The 21,718-nt window shown below is 37.5% G+C and overlaps 1 protein-coding gene across 14 annotated transcripts in view; it reads left to right on the forward strand.

The window, feature by feature from the left end:
• ADGRV1 (adhesion G protein-coupled receptor V1) overlaps positions 1–21,718 on the forward strand; it is a 245,452-nt gene that overhangs the window by 95,168 nt on the left and 128,566 nt on the right. For 13 of the 14 annotated variants that reach the window (XM_038125098.1, XM_038125089.1, XM_038125088.1 and 10 more), the window contains 15 exons: positions 860–977; positions 1,263–1,386; positions 2,546–2,684; positions 2,823–3,008; positions 3,272–3,504; positions 4,012–4,160; positions 4,253–4,451; positions 5,002–5,218; positions 6,312–6,551; positions 7,951–8,100; positions 8,951–9,424; positions 10,174–10,317; positions 11,543–11,714; positions 12,094–12,229; positions 14,675–15,522. In XM_038125098.1, the coding sequence (XP_037981026.1) occupies positions 860–977; positions 1,263–1,386; positions 2,546–2,684; positions 2,823–3,008; positions 3,272–3,504; positions 4,012–4,160; positions 4,253–4,451; positions 5,002–5,218; positions 6,312–6,551; positions 7,951–8,100; positions 8,951–9,424; positions 10,174–10,317; positions 11,543–11,714; positions 12,094–12,229; positions 14,675–15,522 (3,529 nt within the window). Of the gene's footprint in view, positions 1–859; positions 978–1,262; positions 1,387–2,545; positions 2,685–2,822; positions 3,009–3,271; positions 3,505–4,011; positions 4,161–4,252; positions 4,452–5,001; positions 5,219–6,311; positions 6,552–7,950; positions 8,101–8,950; positions 9,425–10,173; positions 10,318–11,542; positions 11,715–11,920; positions 12,038–12,093; positions 12,230–14,674; positions 15,523–21,718 lie in introns of those variants that run through there. The other variant, XR_005255429.1, reaches the window with a different exon arrangement.

Below are 21,718 nucleotides of genomic sequence, written 5' to 3' on the forward strand. Positions count from 1 at the left end.
AAAATCTGAAGATTAAAAAAAACCCAAAAGCATGTTCATAACTTTCAAACTAGACAGTGTTATTTAATTTGTATTTCATGGAAGGTTACTGAAGTCAAATATTGGATACTGATACTATGTTAGTATTTATATTTTACAGTCTACTCAAAATATTTAATGAAGAAAAGTATTTTAGCAGAGCATAATCTATTTTCTCTCAGCATAAGTATTTTTCATTAAATCAATAGGCATGCTGGTTGTTTTACTTTGAGTCAGCTGAAAAATAGATGGGTTTTTTTCTGGTAAAACCATCAGTACTTGGCAAAGTTTTGCTGTCATTTCTCTACTGGTAGGCTTTGACATTTTGTCTTGAACATTTATATATGCTTGAGTATAAGCATAAACTGTGTATGCATGGTATATTAAATTTATATATGTGTTTGCTACTTTCCACTGACAAAAATGTGGATTAGGCAGAAATTTGACTAATATATCTAATCTTAATAATGTGCTAATCCTTAGAATATGTGTGGACTATTGAATATGCAGTTTCTCTATAGAAAGTTTTATCTAAGTTAAAAACCACCTATGTGAGTACAATTTCAAAGGAATTTCAATTTTTATTTAGTTGAAAATAGTGATGGTACTTCTAGGATGGCCTGCAATGTTTAAGAGACAGTTTTTACTGGCTGTTAATCTGTGAGAAGAAATTTCAGCCAGATCAGATAGTCTGATGTTTTAAAATACTACAGAATATGTCAAGCATCATTAACACTTGATATGTTAAAAAATGTTTTAATTTTTTAAATGTTCTAATTTTAACTGCATTTTGTTTAATTTCATTTTATATCAATGTCTTTCTGGTCTTTACATGATGCAGACTGAGTCCCAGAAACTGATTATTTTACATGCAATACAAGATGGTCTGATGGAGGGGAATGAAACATTTACCATTCAGCTAGTCTCTACTGGTGATGCAGAGATATCCCCTGTAAACGGTAAAGAGTTAATTCAGTATCTTCTGATTTTAGATATTCTGTATGAGAACTATTCTAAGTCTGTTCATATTATTTTAGTTTGCAGTGCTTAATTATTTTGTGGGCATCTAGATGGTCACAATTTTGAATGTCAGTCTTTTTTCCCTAAGCTCCTTACCTGAAGAAGTCAAAGAGAGTTCCACAGGCCCTCTATGAAGCTAATGTTTAACCATTCAAGTCACAAAATTTACTGAAGGTAAATTGCTTAGTTTTCACTTACCATGAGAATAATTTTTTTCTTTATAGGTGTTGCAACCATCACTATTATGGGAGATGAAGGAGCTTCTGGGGTGGTTGGGATAGCCCATTCATCCAAGCATGTTTTGATTGGAGAACCCTCAGGAAGTTATAATGGAACTGCTCTTATTAGGTGGGTGCAGCTGTCATTTTTTCAAAGGAAGAGCAACAGCCTAGATTCAAAAGCTATGAGACCCCACATTTGGCAATTTATTGTGTACTACATTTTATCATAATTTCTATAATCAGTTTTAAGGAAAGGTAGAATATACCATGTGTGTATCCTTCCAGTATTAATGGGGAGGTCCAAATATTCCTCTCTGTCTTCAAGTTATTTACAGCATCGATGCACCAAAGGAAAGAGGATCTTAATCAGAGGAAAAGGGTAAGAAAATGTGACATTTGAAGGTGCTTTGTGGTTTCTAGAATTTGATTCAGGATTTGTGCCTGAATAGTATTTCAGCAAATTGTAATATTCTCACATAAACAGTATGGGAATGGGGGTTTGGTGGAAACAAGATGCAATTGTTTTATTCAGTCAACTGAAAACAGAATGAAGAGTTTTAGGTTCTTAGAAGAATCTAAGCATTGGAAAAAAAGATTATGACATAATATTTTTTTTTGGTCATAATTATGACAATAATCTTTTTTAATAAAAGATTATTTCCAGCAAATATAAAGCAGCAGAACACCTTCTGGCACTGGCCCAAGAAGCCCAAAAGACAAAACAATGCTTTGTGCAATAAGTAGTTTAAGATAGTGGTATGTGCAGAATGTGCAGACAAATCTTTACTGTGACTTATCCAAACATTATGTTATTAGTAGGGTTTTAGACAAGTAGCAGACAGAACATATCACAGAAAAATCTCAAAGTATTCTAGTATCCTACATCTGCCTTATAGATCAAATTGCCCCTGGCATTACCCTGACATCCAATTTTACTTCTATTTTGCATATCTATCTCTGGAAAAGCAGAATAGAACAAAGAGAAGTCAGTTTTCAGGTCCCATCTTTGGGCTACACATAGAAAGAAACTTGAAAGACATCTTGGTAAAAATACAGGTAGAGATGCCTCCAAACACAGAGAAATAAAAGAGAATTTCAGAGATGTTCTGAAAATGCCTGAAAAGGGAATTCTTATGTTCTTAATAGTGATTAAGTACATTAAAACTCAAGCTTTCATAGTGCTGATAACATTTCTTCCATGCACAACAGTATAATATACTATCTCTGTACTGGATATTAAATAATAAAGGTGAAAATAAAGTCTGTGTTTGTGTCCTTACCTGCAGCCTGGTACGCGGCCCAGGGATTTTTGGGGAGATCATAATATATTGGAATATAACACCTCCTCATCACACAGAATTTATTGAGGTATCGGGGACCTTGACCATGCGAGATAGGCAGTCTGCAGCAGTTGTTCTAATACAGGTATATGAGAGATCTGATACCAGTAGCTATTTCAAGTACTTTCTTTTATTTTCTTTGGATCTTTGCTAAAAATTATTTATATCTCTCTCTCTGGAAATGGTTTAAATCCTTTCAGCTTTTGTTGGTTCTTTCCTGTAGGCTGTAGATGACAACTGTCCTGAGGAAAAGCACTACTACCAGTTTCAGCTAACCAGAATCAGTGATGGAGGACTCATAAATGAATCTAGCAGCCAAGCAAATATAACCATGGCTGCCAGTGATTATCCATATGGAGAGTTTACATTCTCCCATGAACTAGTGCAAACAACAGAAGATGAAAAATGGGTATTAGATTAAAATTCTTTCTTATATAAAATTACTGATAGATATCAACATTGTTGCTAGAATTATGTTCAACTTTAGAAAGAAAATAAATCAGTCTCTAAAATGACAGTGGCTATCTGCTAAATTACATGTACTTTGTACTTGATAAATCATGTTGTTGTTACCTGACAGAACTATTGAAAATATGACTTTATAACATCTTTTAAAGGCAACTGTAACAGAAAACAAAGCCATTTTAAAAAGAAAATGCTCTCTTTCCTCAGGTTAACATCACTGTTGTGCGTTCCAAGGGGTCCTATGGCAGAGTGCATCTTTGCTTTCAGATAATAAATGGGACTGCAGAGGAAGGAATGGATTTTACTCCCACAGTAAGGGAAATGGTGTTTGAATCAGAGGAGGGAAGTAAAATTATTTTGATTGAAATCCATGATGATGACTTTCCTGAAGGTCCTGAAAACTTTTCATTGATGATTACTGAAGTGGAACTCCAAGGAAGGTAAAGCTAAAATTTCCAGTTGATTTTTTACAAGCAGAAAAACAAACTGGAAAAACAAACTATATTTGGATTCTGATCTACCTGAATAAAATCACTGCTAGACATTTCATCTGCTTTACTGTAAAATTTTGTAAGACAGCTATAATTGTAATCATAATATAAAATGGATGTATGGTAAACCCATTTATTTTAACATTAGTATTAATAATATTAAGTTGCTGATTAAGATTTAATAAAACTTAAAATCCATACATTAGATACAAATTGCCAAGTTGCAAGAAATTTCATTAAAAAGATGAAATGAGAAATAACAAATGAAATATACACGTTTCTAGTAATAATTCTTGCAAACATGATAATATGAAGAAATGTGACAAGTCTTCAGTAGTAACTGTCAGAAAATAAAGTTACTTGCAGTAATTCAAAAATTGTCCCACACACATTTTTATACCTTCACAAGAAGTTTAAAATGTATTTTTATGTTTTTTTTTTTAATGTTCTTGCAAGTGGATTTGATTTTACTGTAAGAGAAAATGGTCTACAGGTGGATCAACCTCCAATAATAGGAAATATCTCCACAGTATGGGTCACTATTGCAAAAAATGACAATGCTGAAGGTATCATAGAATTTGATCAGCAGTATGTCCTTCTACAGGGTAAGTTACCATAGGTTCTCACTATATTTTGGAAGATAAGGCTTTGCCATGAATTTTGAAATTACATAAATTTTTCTCAATTATTTTTATAGTGGAAGAGGATGCTGGATTAATCATGATTCCTGTTTTGCGAAAGCGTGGAACTTACGGCAATGTCACAGTTGATTTTCTTTCTCGAAGTATTTCTGCACTTCATGGTGTTGACTATGTCATTCATAATAATACTATAATTTTTTATCATGAACAGAACCAGTCTTTTATTTACATCTCTATTTTAAATGATGAAGAAAGGTAGTTCCATTTTCAGATATTTATTCACCAATTTACTTCTGATTAAGTCTTTTTTAGCATGCACTAAGAAATCCACCCAGAGCTTAAATTGAAAAACAAATTTCTGCAGAGCTAAAAAATCACCTAAGGGAGAAAATCACCTAAAGGGGGAAAAAGATGTTATATTACAGTGTTATAGTTCCTGTTAAATAGTATGCAATCATGCCTGCAATCGAATACGATTTTTAATTACATTGTAAGAAATGTTGGTGTCAACAGTACTGCTATGAAGAATAAAATATTTTTCCATATTTTTGTTTAACTTAACACTAGTAGAAAATAGAATAATGTTAGAATTTCAGAATGGTGATATCTGAAATATTTTTATTTCAGATATCACCATTCTATGCGACTAGAAGGAATCTTCTACATTGCGCCTATGGAGATGATTTCTTTATTCCTTTAAAAACATGCAGTTGGATGCATGATTGAATTGCTAAGTACAGTGTTAATTTTTTTTTTCTTTTCTCTCAGATATTTCAGAATGTCTTTTTTTCTTTTTTCTGTGCAGTGAATTTGCAGAGCAATTTGAAATCCAGCTGACAGGAGCTACTGGTGGAGCCATCCTGGGGCTCCACCTGGTGAGCCAGGTCACCATTGCAAAAAGTGACTCTCCCCAGGGCATGGTCCGATTTCTCAACCAAAGCAAAATTATTCTTCCCAACCCTGATGCAACCACAACGGTGTCCCTGGTGGTCGAAAGGACTGGGCGGTTGGTGGAGGCACAAGTGGGTCTTGACTGTAAAAGACTAAAAGTTTTCCAGTGACTATGTTAAAAAGCTCCTTCATTTTGCTTTGCGAGCTTTCTTAGTGACTGGTTTCTAATGGTATAATTGCAGCTTTTTATTAAACATGAATTGCATATACCTGCAGTACAACAGAAAGTGTTGTTACCCTTTTAAAATCCTCTTTCTTCTCCTGCTTCCCTTCTTTTATTTTGGTATTGTGTACATTGTTTTGAACTAGCTCCTAATCCCACAAAAATTATAGTTAACTTCATGTACTACTAGTTTAATTTAAATCAGGCAATTGCTTACTATGAGTTTTGTAGAGTATTTTTTACTCCATACAGGCCACTTATAAAGTGAAGATATAAATATAAAACATGATGGGCGTTTCACAGTCTTGTCAATTAATTGGAAAATTTGCATTATAAGCCATGAACTCTTCTTCTCCATATATAAAAATTGCCTTAATCTTTGATTTTTTCTAGAAGTCATTGGAGAAAAGCAGAAAACACTCAAATTAACAAAATAATAATTGTAAAGTTCTGAATATAACCTCCTTAAAAGCAATCTAATTTGTGGGAATCACTGGAAATGCTGTGGCTTTTAATAAGGCTGAAGAAATATGAAGGATTCATAATTTTCTTCATAATCTGAAGGATGAAAAACTTTTATGATAGAAAATGTTTGTCATTTTTAGACTTGACATCACACTTCAAAGGGAAATGGTTTTGGTCATGAGTACTGATGTGGGAAGTTTTGCAAAACAAGTAATGAAAGAGAAATAGACACTGGCCTTTGTGATTCTTGCTATATGCTAAAGAAATCTTAGTTTATTTTCTATTACTAACATATAGAATTGAATGAACTGGCATTGGGACTAACACTTTAAAATTCCCATTTGTAAATTGACATGTTTCCTTTTTCAAAGGCTTCTATATTTTGTCCCATAGAATTAGTTAGGACTATTTTGTATCCTGTCGTAATAGCAAAGATTTTAACATGGCTAAGTACTTTTGGTGCTCTGTCATTTCCCCACTTGGGATGCTGTTAAAATGTATCACCCCTCTAAATCTGAAACTGATCTTTTCCACAGATTAAGTGGGACATTTTGGGACCCAATTCAGAAGAGGTTTTGTCTCCTCTGAATAGTGACATTGGTGACCCTCTGAATGGAACATTTTATTTTGAAGAAGGAGAAGGAGGTCTGAGAACAATTAATCTACAAATCTATCCTCATGAAGAAGTTGAAGTTCAGGAAACCTTCATTATTCGACTGAGCCTTTTGAAAGGTGAAACAGAAATAGATTCTAATGCAAACAGCATTACATTAATAGTAAGTTATTATGGCTTCTCTTTCTTCAGAGATTTCTGTTGATATTGGTATTTATTCATGCAAAGCTTTTAAAAATTAATCACAATGATTACTTAGTCATTTGGCTTTTTTGACCTTTGTACTATTTTGGTATATTATGTTCAATTCTGAAAGAAAAAGGGCAGAGAATCTATCAGTAAAAATTGGAATAAAGGTGGTGAGCTGGCTCTCCTATTTGCAGTTTTCTATAGTTCTCTTTGGAGAGAGCATGGATTGAGCCCACGTGTCTATGTGTCAATCTGTTTGTCATCTGTTGCGGTTTAAACCCAGCTGGAAATTAAACCCCACTCAACTGCTTCCCTTTCCCTACCCTCTCTTGTGAGAGGGAGAGAAAAGCAGTGTTTCTGAGTTAAGATAAGAAAAATCTACTTGAAAACACCAATGAGATGAGAAACAAACAGTAACAGCAACAACATTAATGACAAAAGTATACTATAGAGAGGTTGATTGACACCCAAAAAGGTGCTCACCACCAAAGCTCTACCATGACAAAGACAAAATGTCTTTTTTCCCCTGAGCAAATTAAAAACAATGATGAACAAATCATCCACACACACTCATCCTCAAAGGCTGAGACAGCAAAAAACAATGATGGACAAACTCTCCATGCTGGACCACTTGGCCTGCCCCAGCCATCACGTGTGTGTAATAGGTAATGGTGATATGGACATGCCCACACAGCACCAGGCTCTGACCCCTCAGCAGTTGCAAGTAGGGCATTGTCACTCTTGACATCTCTTCAGAGGAAGGGAGAAAATCTGACTTCTCATAGTACAAGAGAAATGCAGATGTTTTTGAGAGTTATCACAGACAAATCAGTGCTCTAGGGATACTGCAACTAAGGAAATATTTATAAACTTGCCGTAAGAAGCCCTCAAAAGAATGTCTCCTGGAAATTCCTGCAAATTGTATTTTTATTGTATTATCTGGTTTGAAAGATGTTAATGGAATTAGCTCTTATTTCTACAGTCCCCTTCAGGAAGTCCTGTTGCTCTAAATTCTTTTTGCAGCTAATGGTTCATGGAGATGAATGTGGATGAGCTCTCTTTCCCATAGTTCTGAATTTGCAAACTGATAGTGTTAGAAGAGTTTCTGTTTACTAATTCAAGGTGCCTGAGCATTTCCTGCTTTAGAATCAAAATATTCAGATGTAGCATTTGAAATAAAACTCTATTCTTTTCCTTCTTGGACAGGGGAACTGAAAACTGAAAAAGAGACATTCAAAATTTTCTCTGCTGTTTTTGAAACTAACAGATACATGCCCCTGTAGCATCTAGCAGTGAAAATCTCAGTAGTTTGAACAAGAATACAACTCACACTACATTTCTAGTTTTTTAAATGTTTGTTTACCTTTTTACAGATAGAGAAGTTTGGGTATCCAAATGGAATTGTACAGTTTGCTTCTGAATCATTAACAGAGAGTAATTTTGCAGAACCCTCAGGAGATGAAGGCCCACAAAACATTACACTGTTTGTCAGACGAATTCAAGGCATTCTGGGGAACATAACGGTATTCTCACTCTTTTCCTAATAAACAATGTAATCTGAAATCATCCTTGGTGTTGATGTATGGAAAAATATCCCAATCTGTGCCTTTCAATTGCTTGTTTCTCAAATTAATTTTTTTTAACGTTGCCTTTTAGAGTGAATTGAGGAAAGGCTTAGCCCTAGTACTTGTGATTTGGAGAATAAAATTCAGTCTTCCCTGGTCAGGGGAAATAAAAGAAAAACAATACTGCTGTAATGCTCTCGCTTTCTTTCTCTCCCAGTTTGCTTTTGATGGGAGAATGAAGAGACAATACTTTCATAGTGAGCTGTCTTTGATATCACCGTACTTTACTTTTTTAGACAGTCTTCCTCAGGCTTTTCTGAACCACCTGTGTAAAAACATTGGTTTTTACCTAAAGTCGTTTAGAAGTCAGCATTTTAACAGGATCTCATTTAGTTTAAATAAATTGATCAGTTAATAGAAACATCTGCTGTGTTTAATGAGAGTTCATTCCTTTCTTGTGTGAGGAATACTGGAAACAGAAAAAACAGCAAGGGTGTTTTGGTGAGAAAACAGAAATACTTTTTGAAAAATGTTCTTTAATTCCATATAGTTTTACATAAATCTTCTGAAACTAGACAAAGGAAATATTTATTTTCTTAATACTGTTAATGAAATAACACACTCTTTTGAAAGATAGTTTGTGTGATAGGATATTCTTCCTATGCATACCTAAAACAATTGTTATTTTACCCATTTAAAAGCAGTCTGTTCCATATCCTGTCTATACTGAATCCTGAATTTGCAAGTTTCTGACCTTGGAGGTAATTTTTCTTTCTTTTATGTTTTGCATTTTCTATACTAATTTCAGGTTTACTGGGAAATATGTAGTGAATCTGACATCACAGGTGACTTTCTTGAGACAGAGGGATCTGTTGTTATTGCTGACCAGCAGAGTACAGCTGAGATAATTATCTATCTGTTACCTGATGATGTTCCAGAACTGGATGAAAGCTATGAGGTACAGCTGATTTCAGTGGATGGTGGAGCAGATTTAGACCATGAGAAGGGAGTTTCAAAGATCACCGTGCTTGCAAATGATGATCCTCATGGAGTGTTTGCCCTGTACTCTGATCAGCAGTCAGTATTGGTAGAAAAAGCCCTGGATCGATATGTTCAGATTAATGTGACTCGGCATGCGGGGGCATTTGGAGAAGTGATGGTTGAGTACCGTGTCATATCCCTTCATGATGAAGCACTAATTGAACCCGAGAATGAGATGGGATTCCTCACAATAAAGGATGGTGCCAGCTTTGGAGTAAAAAGAGTGCCAATAAGCAACCAGGTGTGTATTACTCTTTTAGCTCCCATGACATTTGTTGTTTCCATTTGTTTCATCACAACACAAATAAGATAAAAAACTCTCACTAATACCAACTTTGAAGAAGCAGAAAAGAGAGTCTTGGTGTTACAAATTTCCTCTTTATGGAGTAGAACTAGATTTGAAAATCAAATTTTTTGATAGTAGTGGCAAAATCACTGTTATGCATGTGTTCAAATATTGTATGGTTCCTTACATTGTTGTTTTGTGTTACTATGAGTTCAATATCTTATTATTATATGAATGCAAATATTTTCCTAAGTTTCTTTGGATTGTAAATAGTGATCTGTCATCTGTGACCAATGAAGAAAAATATAAATGTACCTGCAGTCTTCTGTGTTTCCTTGTTGTTAGTCATTTTTATCACAGTTTTACATCCACTCTTACATGCTCTTACAACCATCTTAAATATTTTTAATCCTAAGGATTAAAATCAAACCAAGGCCCAGTGTGTCAAATACAACTTTTTAAAATGGCAGTAGTTGCTTTACAAACTCATATTCCAGCAAACTGCTGGCAGATTACTTTCACAATATTGATGGCTTAACTGTAATTCTTTGAGAAACATAATCAACAAAACACTTGTCTTGAAAATGCTGCTTTGTATGTAAGCAAACAAGAATCTGCAGGTTGTTAATTATTTGCACTGTTGCATAATATGTTTTCAGTGGAATTAAATTTCTACCTTTTTAATTAAATTCTCTCTCTCAAAGGCATTTATTTCACTGGGCTTGAATTTTACTCTGGAACTTACTAATGTAAGCCTGGTTAGGGGAAGTGCCAAGGATGTGCCTAAAATATTAGGAATAGCAAAGTCTGCTGTGCTGCTTATTCCTGAGGAAGCTGCCAATTCACAGGTCAGTAGCCTGGTTGTGATGTCATGTTCCTACCACAGAAGAAAGGTTCACTTCACTGTAGAAGATATCTGTTAGAAGAACTCAGTGAAGTTTTCATTGTAATTAATATGACGGAAGAGATCATTCCTGTTATTACTTGCACTGTATGTTATTCTTTCCTCTGATAAAAATTCTTGTAGAAACATTTTAATACAATTGGAAAAGGCCTCTTCATATATAAAATGTAAGTAGTGTAAGTATTTACATGAAAGGGGACTTCCAAGACTTAAAGGAAAATAAGTAAATCTGGATGATGTTTCTGTAAGTACGGCAACCCCAAAGCAGAAAATAGCATGAATTCAGTATTATGTGCAAAAAGAGATGGAATATATGTTGGGTGCTAATGCAGATGTCAGTAAATTTCGTAATCATTGAGTGATAAATTTTCCATTTGTCTATTTTGTATGAGAGTGAGAAAAGATAATTTTCCTACTTTGATATGGTATATGTGCTACCATTCCCTTTTTTATGTCAGGCAAAGGCATGATGAGGTTTTAACTCTTAAATTTTTTGAAGCTTTTATTTAATGATTTTAATTATATTTAAGCATAGTTGTAGTTTTTAATTTACAGTGAAACCTAAGTCAAATAGTCTTTCTGAATGCACTGTTTACAGAAAGACTATTGTGTACCATATACTATCATATATCCATTTATCATTGGTTTTAGAATATGCAAATTATCTTCACTCCTATTTGCTGCTCAGAGAAAAAGAAAAGTAGATCACAGTAGCAAGAATAATTTTGTGTACAGTGTCAGGAGGTAACAACTTACTTTTCACTGGATACTTAATTAATAACTTATTTTAGACGTAATTATATGTATATCTATACATGTAGAGAGAGAGTACTACAATTATTATCTGTGAGCACTGAGGGCAGGCTTGATTTGTTTTTCTTCTAAACAAGAGACACAGATTGTAGTCACTGTTTTCAGTACCGAGATGTCACTCATTCTTTTTCCCTGCAATCTAATTGCCAGAAATCTAAAATTTGCAAGTATTATTAAAGAGCTCGTATGAGCTCTTTCAAGAGAGCATATTTATATGTCCATAGATACACATATATTTATCTATATGCATGCATACTTATTGTAAGATGCCCATTTTACAAAAGGTACTATGCTTTCACGTATGTTATTGTCCATTTTTATTCAATTTTCTGATAAAATGTACTATGTTTCCACAGGTTGGCTTTGAATCTGTGGTATTACGACTTACAAACATTGTAGCAGGGACAGGCCATGCTTTTATAACCAGAAGAGGAGTTTATGGCTCTGTTATAGTTAGCTGGATTTCCGGATGCCCACCAGACCTAGTCAATGACTCTGTAAAACTAGGCAATATTACTCCTCCATTTGGTGAGTAATTGCTGCAACAACTTATGTACAGCTACAAGGACAACAGCTATGACAGTTGCCTAAGAGATGATACCACCTTTTAGTTATTTGTACCTCCGCATGTTTCCATTATTAATGAAGAGTCATTAGAATGAAGTTGTGTGATCCAATTTTTAACTGTCAGGGACATATTTCCTTTATAAGAACAAAACAACTTTTCTTTATAGACACAATGCTATGCCCCTGAAGGACAGTTTTCTATAGGAAAGACCCTTACCATGAAGATTTCTTCACCTCAGTGGAATCGAATTGTGACCAAAGTTCCTATGTCAGTGTATTTCCAGGTAAAAATAGAATTCTTGTTTAGTGATTTTGACTGTCTCAATCATTTTCCTTTCAGGTACTGTTATATTTTCCTCTGGGGAGGAAAGTAAAGTGATTTCATTTCAGGCTACTCCAAGCCTAAATAAATCTGAGACATTTGCCATCACTTTAAAAGCAGTGTACAGCAATGTGTCTGGTGGGGCTCGCCTGAGGTAAAGATATTATTTACACTTTTGAGTTGCACTGATGCTTGTTATAAATAAGAAGCTTGACTAGGCCAATATTCAAGCAGCAATCAATTTACTAATTAATGTGGTAAAGTATGAGCAAAACAGCGCTGGGTACAGTGGGGGAAGTTTTCCTTCCAACTGCACAATGATGGTTGGGGCATACAGATATTTATAGGGGTGCATATGAGCTTTTCTCAGCAGTTTCTATTCCCAATTTTTACGTCACAATTCTATACACTATTGTGAGTTAGTTTTTCTCAGGATGTACCCCAGAAAGGAGTATCCCCAGATGGTGGGGTCCAACTTCCGAAAGAAGAAAGAGGTCTTCCAGCTGGTGCGGTCCAGACTCCAGATGTGTGTCCATCTTTTAATTGCAAAGACTATAAATCTCATAACAGTGATGTCCAGCTTCCCTTGGTCGAAGCCATAAATCCTTGGGTTGATGTTCATCTTCCTTTCTCAAGCTGCTTTTTACTGTTTTGCTAAGGTGTTGAGATAAGCATGTTTCCTTTACATATATTCTAAACTTATATTTTCAAAACTCCTTATTACAAGCAATATTCTAAAATTATACTTCAAAAGGTTATTATTGCAAAGCTGTTTAATGCTTAGCTACGTGCAAAAGGTTCCTGTCTAGCAGCAACATCCTTAAAGCTTTAATTCAGATGCTATAAAAGTTAATTGCAAACAAAGGATAACTTCAAAGGCCTTCTTCCATGCTTTACTCCCTCAGTTATTTTTTTGGAATTCATCCTTTAATTGTCCCATGATCAGTTTCCATACATATCACAATCACAAGCACACATGCTGCCTGTGTGTACCTGACACAAAACACAGCTTTGTATCTCACATGCTGTAAGAATTATAACATGTATAGAGGCATATACCTCGTCCAAATCCCTATTAAATTATAGGTAGCTAGCAAATTTGGGTTCTCTTTTTCATAATTTCTCTGTCTTGTCTCACATGGAAACAAATGTCAGTACTGCAGATCTGATCTGTCTGAAACGGAACCTTTTCTTCAATTCCAGTCTGTTTCCTGGCATTGGGATATGAGGTATCTAGAATGTGTCTAGAATGATGGAGACAGTTAGGAAAGACAGTTAGGCTGAAGAACCAAGATCAACAGTTTTAATCAGAAAGCTGAAGAATAAAATAAACTGTCAATTTTCAGTGTCCCTAAATATCTATATTTAGAAGATATTAGATGACAACCATTATTTAAAAGAAATCAAATGAAATAAGAAATGCTCCAAAAATGACTAATTTATAATAAACCCCCTTTTTATTCTGAAAAATTAAAACATTACATTCAATGTAGTTTTTTGTCTCACTTAAAATTGTTATCTGTTCTTCAAAATATTTTCACTCTTCCTTATTGAAGATGAAAATGCATAAAAAATGGGCATGGAGTGACACTGTAGAGAGAAAAGTATTGGCTTCACCAGGTTAAAATTGTACTGGCAAATCTGAAGGAAGTCAGGAGTGAATCAGATGCTTACATTCCTCAAACGAACCCTTTCTCCTAGGTTTGTCCATCCTGTGAACTTGAGTCCTCAAGCACATATTTACTGTGCAAGTCAAATATCTTGAGTGTATGAGAATAACCTTTCCTAGAAAACTTAAGACTGCATCCCATAAGACATAAAGCTCACAATTACTTTGAAGGTTTTTGGCTTCCTAAGTGGTGGAAGAGTCACATCTGTTAGCCAAATCCACTCACTGTAATTGTGCCATGTGGTAGCCTCTGGCACTGAATAATGGTTAAGTTCTAGAGAGAAGGGGATGACACAAGATTCAGCAGAGTCAGTCTAATATTTTATAATAAGAAGGGAATATATTTAATATGAACAAATCAAAGCTTAAATTGATATTGATAAAAAGACTCAGATCTGAAAAAAAAATATTTTGGGTAATATTGTAAAGAGGCAGTATTTCAAAGCCTTACTGTATATTTTAAAATAACTTCCTGTCCTTCTCTAACTTCCTGGCTAAAACTGTAGATCTGCTAGTATCTGTCTACTTCACAGCTTTCCCTTGGCACAGGAGGTTAGTTCAGTGTTTAAAACTGGTATTACTTGTAGTGGCTATATTACATTTCTGTATTATGTCCACAGTAGGAAGATCTACTTTCCTTTGCCTCTCCATTTTTTCAGGAAGACCATATTTTATGTATCATTTATTCAGTATCCTGTCCTGACTTAGAATGCATTAAGCCTGTGGAGGACTGCTCAAACATTACAAAAGCATTTTTTAGGGAACCTCTTTATCTTGCTTTGTATGATTTCTATTTCATCTCTCTACCATTACACATTTTTAATTCACTTTCTTACAGCCATCATTGATTGCTCTCTGAAAATTATGCTTGATTGTTCTGCTTTTTATTATTTATATTTCTCTCTCAATGTGATATTGTTTCTGTTTCAGATCAGGATTTACGACAGCTAAAATTGAGCCAATGGGGATCTTCCAGTTTGATCTTAAGTCAAGATCAGTTTCAGTTGAAGAAGATGTCCAGGTAGTCAGATTACACGTCCAAAGATTGTTTGGTTTTCAAAGTAATCTCACTAAACTGACATATCAGACGATTCCAGGAAGTGCCAAATCACTAGAAGACTTTATACCCATCTACAATGGAGAACTTATGTTTTTCCATTTTCAGACAAATGCAGTGATAGAAATATCAATAATTGATGACACTGTGTCTGAAAGACAAGAATTTTTTTTTGTAAATTTGACTTCTGTGGAAATTCTGGATGTTCAACCTGCAAACCTTGACTGGAGTCCCCGTTTGAATCCAGCTTTCAGTGTTGCAACAGTTAATATCCTGGCTAATGATATTCATCATGGAATACTAAGTTTGGGGCCAGAGTTTACTTATGTTGAAGAAGATACAAACAACAATACCTCCAACACAGCAGTGCTTCAGATCAGAAGGACCAAGGGACTTACTGGTGATATTAAAATTACTGTTAAAACCTTTGGGGGAGTGAGTGTGCAGAGTGGAGTAGATTTGTATCCTTTTGGAAATGTTTATGGAAAATCAAACTTCACATGGGCAATGGAAGGAGAAGATTTTGAAGAACAGACAATCTCTCTCACTTTGCTGGATGGAGAAACTGAAAGCCAGGTGTCCATAAAAATTTTTGATGATGATGAGCCTGAAGGACAGGAATCATTTTTTGTTTTCCTCTCAAATCCTGAATATGGAGCTCAGATTGTGGAAGGAAAGGATGAACATGGATTTGCTGGTTTTGCAATAGTAACTATTGCAGGTAATATTATTTTCCCCCGGGGAAAGGAGTAAATATATTTTTATTAAATAACAGTAAAGAACTACATATTCTCAGAGCAATTTTCGTGAAAAATTGGAATTCTATATGATAATAAGCAGGGTATTCTATTCCTAAATCTAACATTTTCCATTTGAGAGGAAGCATCTAATGTACAGAGCCCCCTTAGCATCCCTTAGCAGTGTAATTCAAAATACATCTACAGGTGCTGCTCTGTTCTTGTCCTTTATGAAGGGAGAACACTGCGTGAAACATGTGTGGTGGGTTGGAGACAGAGACAACCACACACCCAATGTTCATGTGGCAACAGAGAGTGGTTATTGGTTCAACCCCTCTTTATAAAGGGTTTTGACTGGATAGATCATTAGTCTGATCTTTTAACATGGCCCAGCTCCCAGACAAGTGAGATGTCTGCAGCTTAGGATGGAATGTAATTGGTTGAGGTTCCTGTCTATCAACCCAGGGGCCAGTTTATGGAACCAGGTGGGTTTCCTATTTCTATCCGAATTAATTGCCCAGTACAAACCAGCTTGTACTGCGGCATACAGTGACATGTCCTCCTTTCTTTTTTGTATTAAAAATTGCAACCTGCTCTCTGTCACCCATCTTCAAGGGCCCTTTACAAACCAGATGACAGAAGGTAGGATGGGGTTAATTTGCATGAGGCCACGTATCACTGGAGCTGCAGCATTAATGTCTAGGAGATGTAGGCTACAGCTACTAATATTCTTTCAGGCTAACATGTCTCAGGCTATTTTCTTAGAAGTGTATTGGTAAGAAGGTCTCTCACCATTTCCTTGGGTTTGGGCAGCTAAACATCACAGGATAATGGCAGCAATAAGAAGTAATTTAAGTTAACTAGATTTTTGGTCTTTTCTAATATAGATATATGTTTGATTGAAAGACATGACAACATCATAGCATGCACAACTTAAAGGGGGGTATACATTCACGCCAACCTTTTTCCCCTTTTCTTTGTTTTAATAACTAAAATAGGAACAAAACTTTTGAACAACATTAATAAGGTGAGACTTACAACTGTGTATATGTTTTACTGTTACCTAGGGTCTGGTATTCATGAGGGGCTTCTTTTTCACAATGAGGACTTAAAAGAACCTCTTCCAGACAAGGCTTCCTCATTTATCCCAAAGGAAAAAAGTTTAGCTTGTGCAAAGTTTGCACAGAATCATCTATGTTTGATAGTATATTCTTCCTTTACCAGCCAGGTTCAGGGCTTGATCAGGGCTGAGAACTTGGCTGGGAAAGGTTTTCCCTAATTATATTTTAGAAAAAAAGCCTGTATTAGTAACCACTGTAAAAATTCTTTAACCTGAACAGCTTATGAATAATTAAAGAAATACAGCCATTTTAATTTTTGTCAGTTATTATGGTAACTGTGCAAGCAATATACTTTTCTTCCTTTTGTTAGAAGTTAGAAAATTGTTATTGACTTCAATAGGTGACTTTTAACTTTTAAAATGATAACGGGTGGTAAATTTTCAGTTAGAAAACCTTGCAACTGAAATTTGTTTACGACATTATTAAGTCAATATTTTTTTGTTTGCTCTAATGGATCTAGAATGTTAGAACAAATTCTTTGAGCTTTTCAGGATGATCTAGTTCGTATGCTGCTTGCGTTGTGTATATAATTAAAATTAATAAACTTTGTATTATAAATTCCAGGATATATTTAATAAACATTAGTCCATCTTTGAACCATAGACATAATACCTTCCTAGTAACTGTAACTAGAATTGGCTAACAGAGACCTATTAATTTTGGTTTCAGCTCATGTAAACAATAATAACAAATATTGTACTATGAATTCTATGACATATTTAGCAAACAGCTCTGCTTATTTGTAACCTTTGCATGACATCTTTATTACAACTGCAATAGAATTGGTTAACATAGTTACGTTATGAGAGTCAATTTCAACCGTAGCACATGTAAATGTTGCAGTCCTCCCCTCTTGGGGAAGGGGCTATCAAACTAGCCTGATCTTCTCCTTCATTTAGTATCAGTTTGTAAGAGTCTCTAGTAGATTACGAGTACCTTAGCAGCGTTAAAGCAGTAGCAGGCGGGGCGGCTGTGGGGCTCTACAGTAGAGTTATGTCGGGTAGGAACTCGGCACTACCTTTGTAAGTAGTGCTTTGGCTGGCGCTGCTAAGTTACTTTGTTTGCCGCTTCACTGCCCACGCACAGGGAGCTGCTGAATTCCCGCCGGGCTTGGTGAGAGAGTGGCCCGCTCTTAGCCGCCAAGTGATGGCTGTGCCATGCGGCCAGCACCATTTTTTCGGGCAGGCTTGATTGCTATTGTTCCCATAGAACCACACCCCTGCATGCCTTTTCCCGTTGCCTTTTGCTTGTCAGGGCCCCCGCAAGGGCTTTTCCCATCCTCTGGGAAATTACAATTGACGGTCAGAGATGTAGAAAAGCTTGGAGAGGCTGCGGCGGTGGCAAGATGAGGCAGGGCTGCCGGCAACAAAGCAGCTGCAGTGTTCTCATGGTATTCTGCAGGGGGACGATGGCTTTGGCTTTCTCTGCTGGTATCCCTTGTGCCCCTTGCTGGCATATATTCCAGGGAAAGCTGCAGCTCCAGTAGAGGTGGTGCGGTGGCTTCCAGGAATGACAGGTCTGCAGCAGTGCCTGGTGATGTAATTCCCAGGCCGGCCCGTGGAGTCAGGCTGGGGGGTGGGGCCACACCCACTAGAGGCACGGCTATGCTCCACGGCGGTTGGACGGGGGTTGGGGTCCCTAACCCGACCTAGGTTTGGAGCTGGGCCACTCAGGCTCAGGAGGAGGCGGCCTGGGCGCGCAGGTGGTAGCGGGGGGTGCCAACCTGGCGGCACAGGGCGGAACTGGAGCGTGGTCTGGCCCTGCGCAGCAGGACGGCGTTGTGTGCCCCCCCCCCGCCAAGGCGGTGGCATAGTCTATCCCTGCACAGCAGCTTGGTGCAGGAGGTGGGGGGGGGGGGGGTGGCTCTGGGGAACACATGATACTGAGGGATGGTCCCGGGGTCCTCAGCCGTTATGATGGCGCGCCTCGACCCGGGACAGCACTCTCGCGCAGTTTTGTGGGGGTCTGACGCCGCACAAAAGGTCTGCGGTGCAGCCACAAGGCAGCTCAGCCCGGTGCAACAGTTCTGTGTAGGCACGGAGCATCCCCGGCACCGCCAGAGCTGCACTGCTCGCCGAGGCCGTGGCAGACTTCATTACTCCTTGTGGCTCGATTGTGTAATCTGTTTCGCCACCTCCCTGGGCATTGTTGGCAGGTGCGGCACGGGCAGTTGATGGATTCTCACCATTTGCCAGGATTCCCCCACTCTCTAGGGTAGGACCACTCACCACAGTTGCTTCGCAGTGGCCAGTTGTGGTCGCATTGCAGCAGGGCGCATTCTCGCAGAGGTTGAGGCCGTCTGAGGCTAGCGCAGCGCAGCAGGGCACAGAGAAGCGGCCGCACTGTCGCCCAGCGTGACGTCTCCCTGCCACCTTGCCTTACGGGGGGACACCGCACCGGCAGCGCGTCCTGGTGTGGGGTGGCCCCGTGGCTCTGCTCTATATGCGTGGTCAGCATATTGTCCCTGTATGGGGCAGCTTTTCAGCTCCCCATGGTGGTTTCGCAGTGGTCTGTGTCTGCTTTGCCCGTCCTCCTTCCCGGCTCATTATTTAATTGTTTCTGTAAGTCCTCCATCATCCTTCTGGATGATCCTCCATGGCCTTTTAACATCCATGGTTGTGTCATCACCAATGGAGGCTGCTGCAAGTATATTTCATCCAGCCTGCTCCCCATTTGATAAGTCTAATGAGGTCCCTTTGGAAACATCTAGTTTCTAGTGGCTTTGGTACCATGTGAGCAGGGCTAGCAGAGCCCATTTGTCATTATTAATCCCTATTTTTTTAGGAAAAAAATTCCATACCTTCAGAATGGGGTCTTCTGGTGCAGAAGTCCAGGCCCCCATAGTCCCAATGGTGATTCCAATCCACAAAAATGGGGTTTGAAACCATGCAGCATACTCTGCTACCTACCACTGGGATCTTGCAGCAATTTTCCATTGAGCGTGGTAATTCCTCACTGCTATACTGCTGTCTCTCCAGCCTTCTCCAGCTGTCATGCCATTTGGATTACTAGTCTTTACCAGGTTGCTCTGGCTATTATGCCGTTCAGTCTCCCCTGCTCCTTGTGCAGAAAATGCTTGAATTGCATCATGTGGTGGGCACCTCATGTAACACGTGTGTGGTGGGTCGGAGACAGAGATAACCACACACCCAATGTTCATGTGGCAACAGAGAGTGGTTATTGGTTCAACCCCTCTTTATAAAGGGTTTTGACTGGATAGATCATTAGTCTGATCTTTTAACATGGCCCAGCTCCCAGACAAGTGAGATGTCTGCAGCTTAGGATGGAATGTAATTGGTTGAGGTTCCTGTCTATCAACCCAGGGGCCAGTTTATGGAACCAGGTGGGTTTCCTATTTCTATCCGAATTAATTGCCCAGTACAAGCCAGCTTGTACTGTGACATACTGTGACAGCTGAACATAACTGTTTTTTTTAAAGAATGAGTAGCATTGCAGGCTCATTTGGTTTTTTGCCCTTTTCCTTGTTCCAACACTGGGATGTGAGATTCCCATCTCAGTAGATCCGTGACTTCCAAATTCAAAGAATAGGTGGGATACGGGATGGTACAATCCTGGGACTATGAAAAGAGTCACCAAGTAACTTATGGTATGAAAATGGAAGTGTCCAAGAGGAACCTGTTACAGAACTGCTGGGCTTCCGATGTTTGTTCGCAGTATTGTAAAAAATGATTTCTCACAGTACTCTAGTGCTGCATTCTATGACTGTAAATACTGACCACTTCTTGACAGTTTATGGCACAAAAAGATCACTGCCTTTTTTTGCTTGGTTTGTTTGTAAAGACCAGATGATTTGTATTTTGCCACTTCCGGTACTTTGCTTTCTCAGGATCCAGAATATTTTAAGCTTCTTTTACTTTTTCTTTCACTGTGGATTTTTTTTTTTTTGGTTGGTTGGTTTTGGTTTCTTTTTTTTTTTTTTTTGAAAAAGAAAATGTCATGGGACATTTGAATACAGGAAGACATAGTTCCTACTGAGACCATAAGATTATCTAAAAGAGGAGAGACATAAAAATTTACTGACCCATTATGTAAATAATGCATTATGGCAGCAGTGCTTGATGGGAGACAGTGAGTATAAGTTGAAATGGGATTTCATTTGAGCCTGGGCATTTTTTTCTATTGTGTACAGAGAGCCAGTGGCATAGGTTGCCTGGGGAGGTTGCATGGTCTCTGTCCATCCCTGGAATTTTTTCAAGCCCCAAACCTCTGGGACATATGGTCCTGTTTCAGAAATAATTAAGAAGGGTGTTGGACTAGAGACTTAAAGGGCCTTTTAACCTGAATTACGTTGACATTCTGTCAGATGTAATTCACATACTTTGTATTTTTAATTTAAGTCTTTCTCTCTTACAATGGATGGAGTTTGTACAAAGTAGAATAAACAGTTTCTGTTTTCATTCTTTGCTATGATGCAGTTCATACCTGCAGTGTAGTCATCTTCTGCTTCTGGGGATGGAGGACAGGAATTAGCATACTCAATCACCAAGGAAGAGTTTTTCTTTCAGTCACTGTGCTACGTGAGAAAGTGATGTCAGAACTTCAGTTTTCCCTAGCTTTTAAATATCCTGTCAGGCTTACCAACTGTATATAAAATAATCTAATCTGCAATATAGATAAAGTTTTAGAAAGAAGTTGGGCACTGGAACAAATTTTAGGCTAACTCAGTTTAGTCTAATCAAGAAAGTAAGGTCCAACTTTACTGGAGTTTTGTGTATTTAGATAGTCTTAAGAAATCATTGTGGGTATTGAGAACGAGGATTAAACTGTGCTGCTGGATGAGTGTAGGAAGCAACCAAGATCATATACAAAACTAGATAATATGAAACAAGTTCTCTTCGTGTGCATTATCTGTAGAATTTACCATGGAAGTAACCAGTTCCCTGGTACCACACCTGCAAGGACAGGCAATGATTGCAATAGGTTGGCATGGAAGAAAAGATGGTGGCAGGTCTTAGGTAGAAAATCCAAGGGTCCTTTATTCTTCTGCCGCAGTAACAGGAGTGCTCCCAAATACAGCCAAACACTTAAGACCTGGAAT

This window comes from Motacilla alba, chromosome Z, assembly GCF_015832195.1.
Source record: "Motacilla alba alba isolate MOTALB_02 chromosome Z, Motacilla_alba_V1.0_pri, whole genome shotgun sequence".
Classification (NCBI taxonomy): Eukaryota; Metazoa; Chordata; class Aves; order Passeriformes; family Motacillidae; genus Motacilla; species Motacilla alba.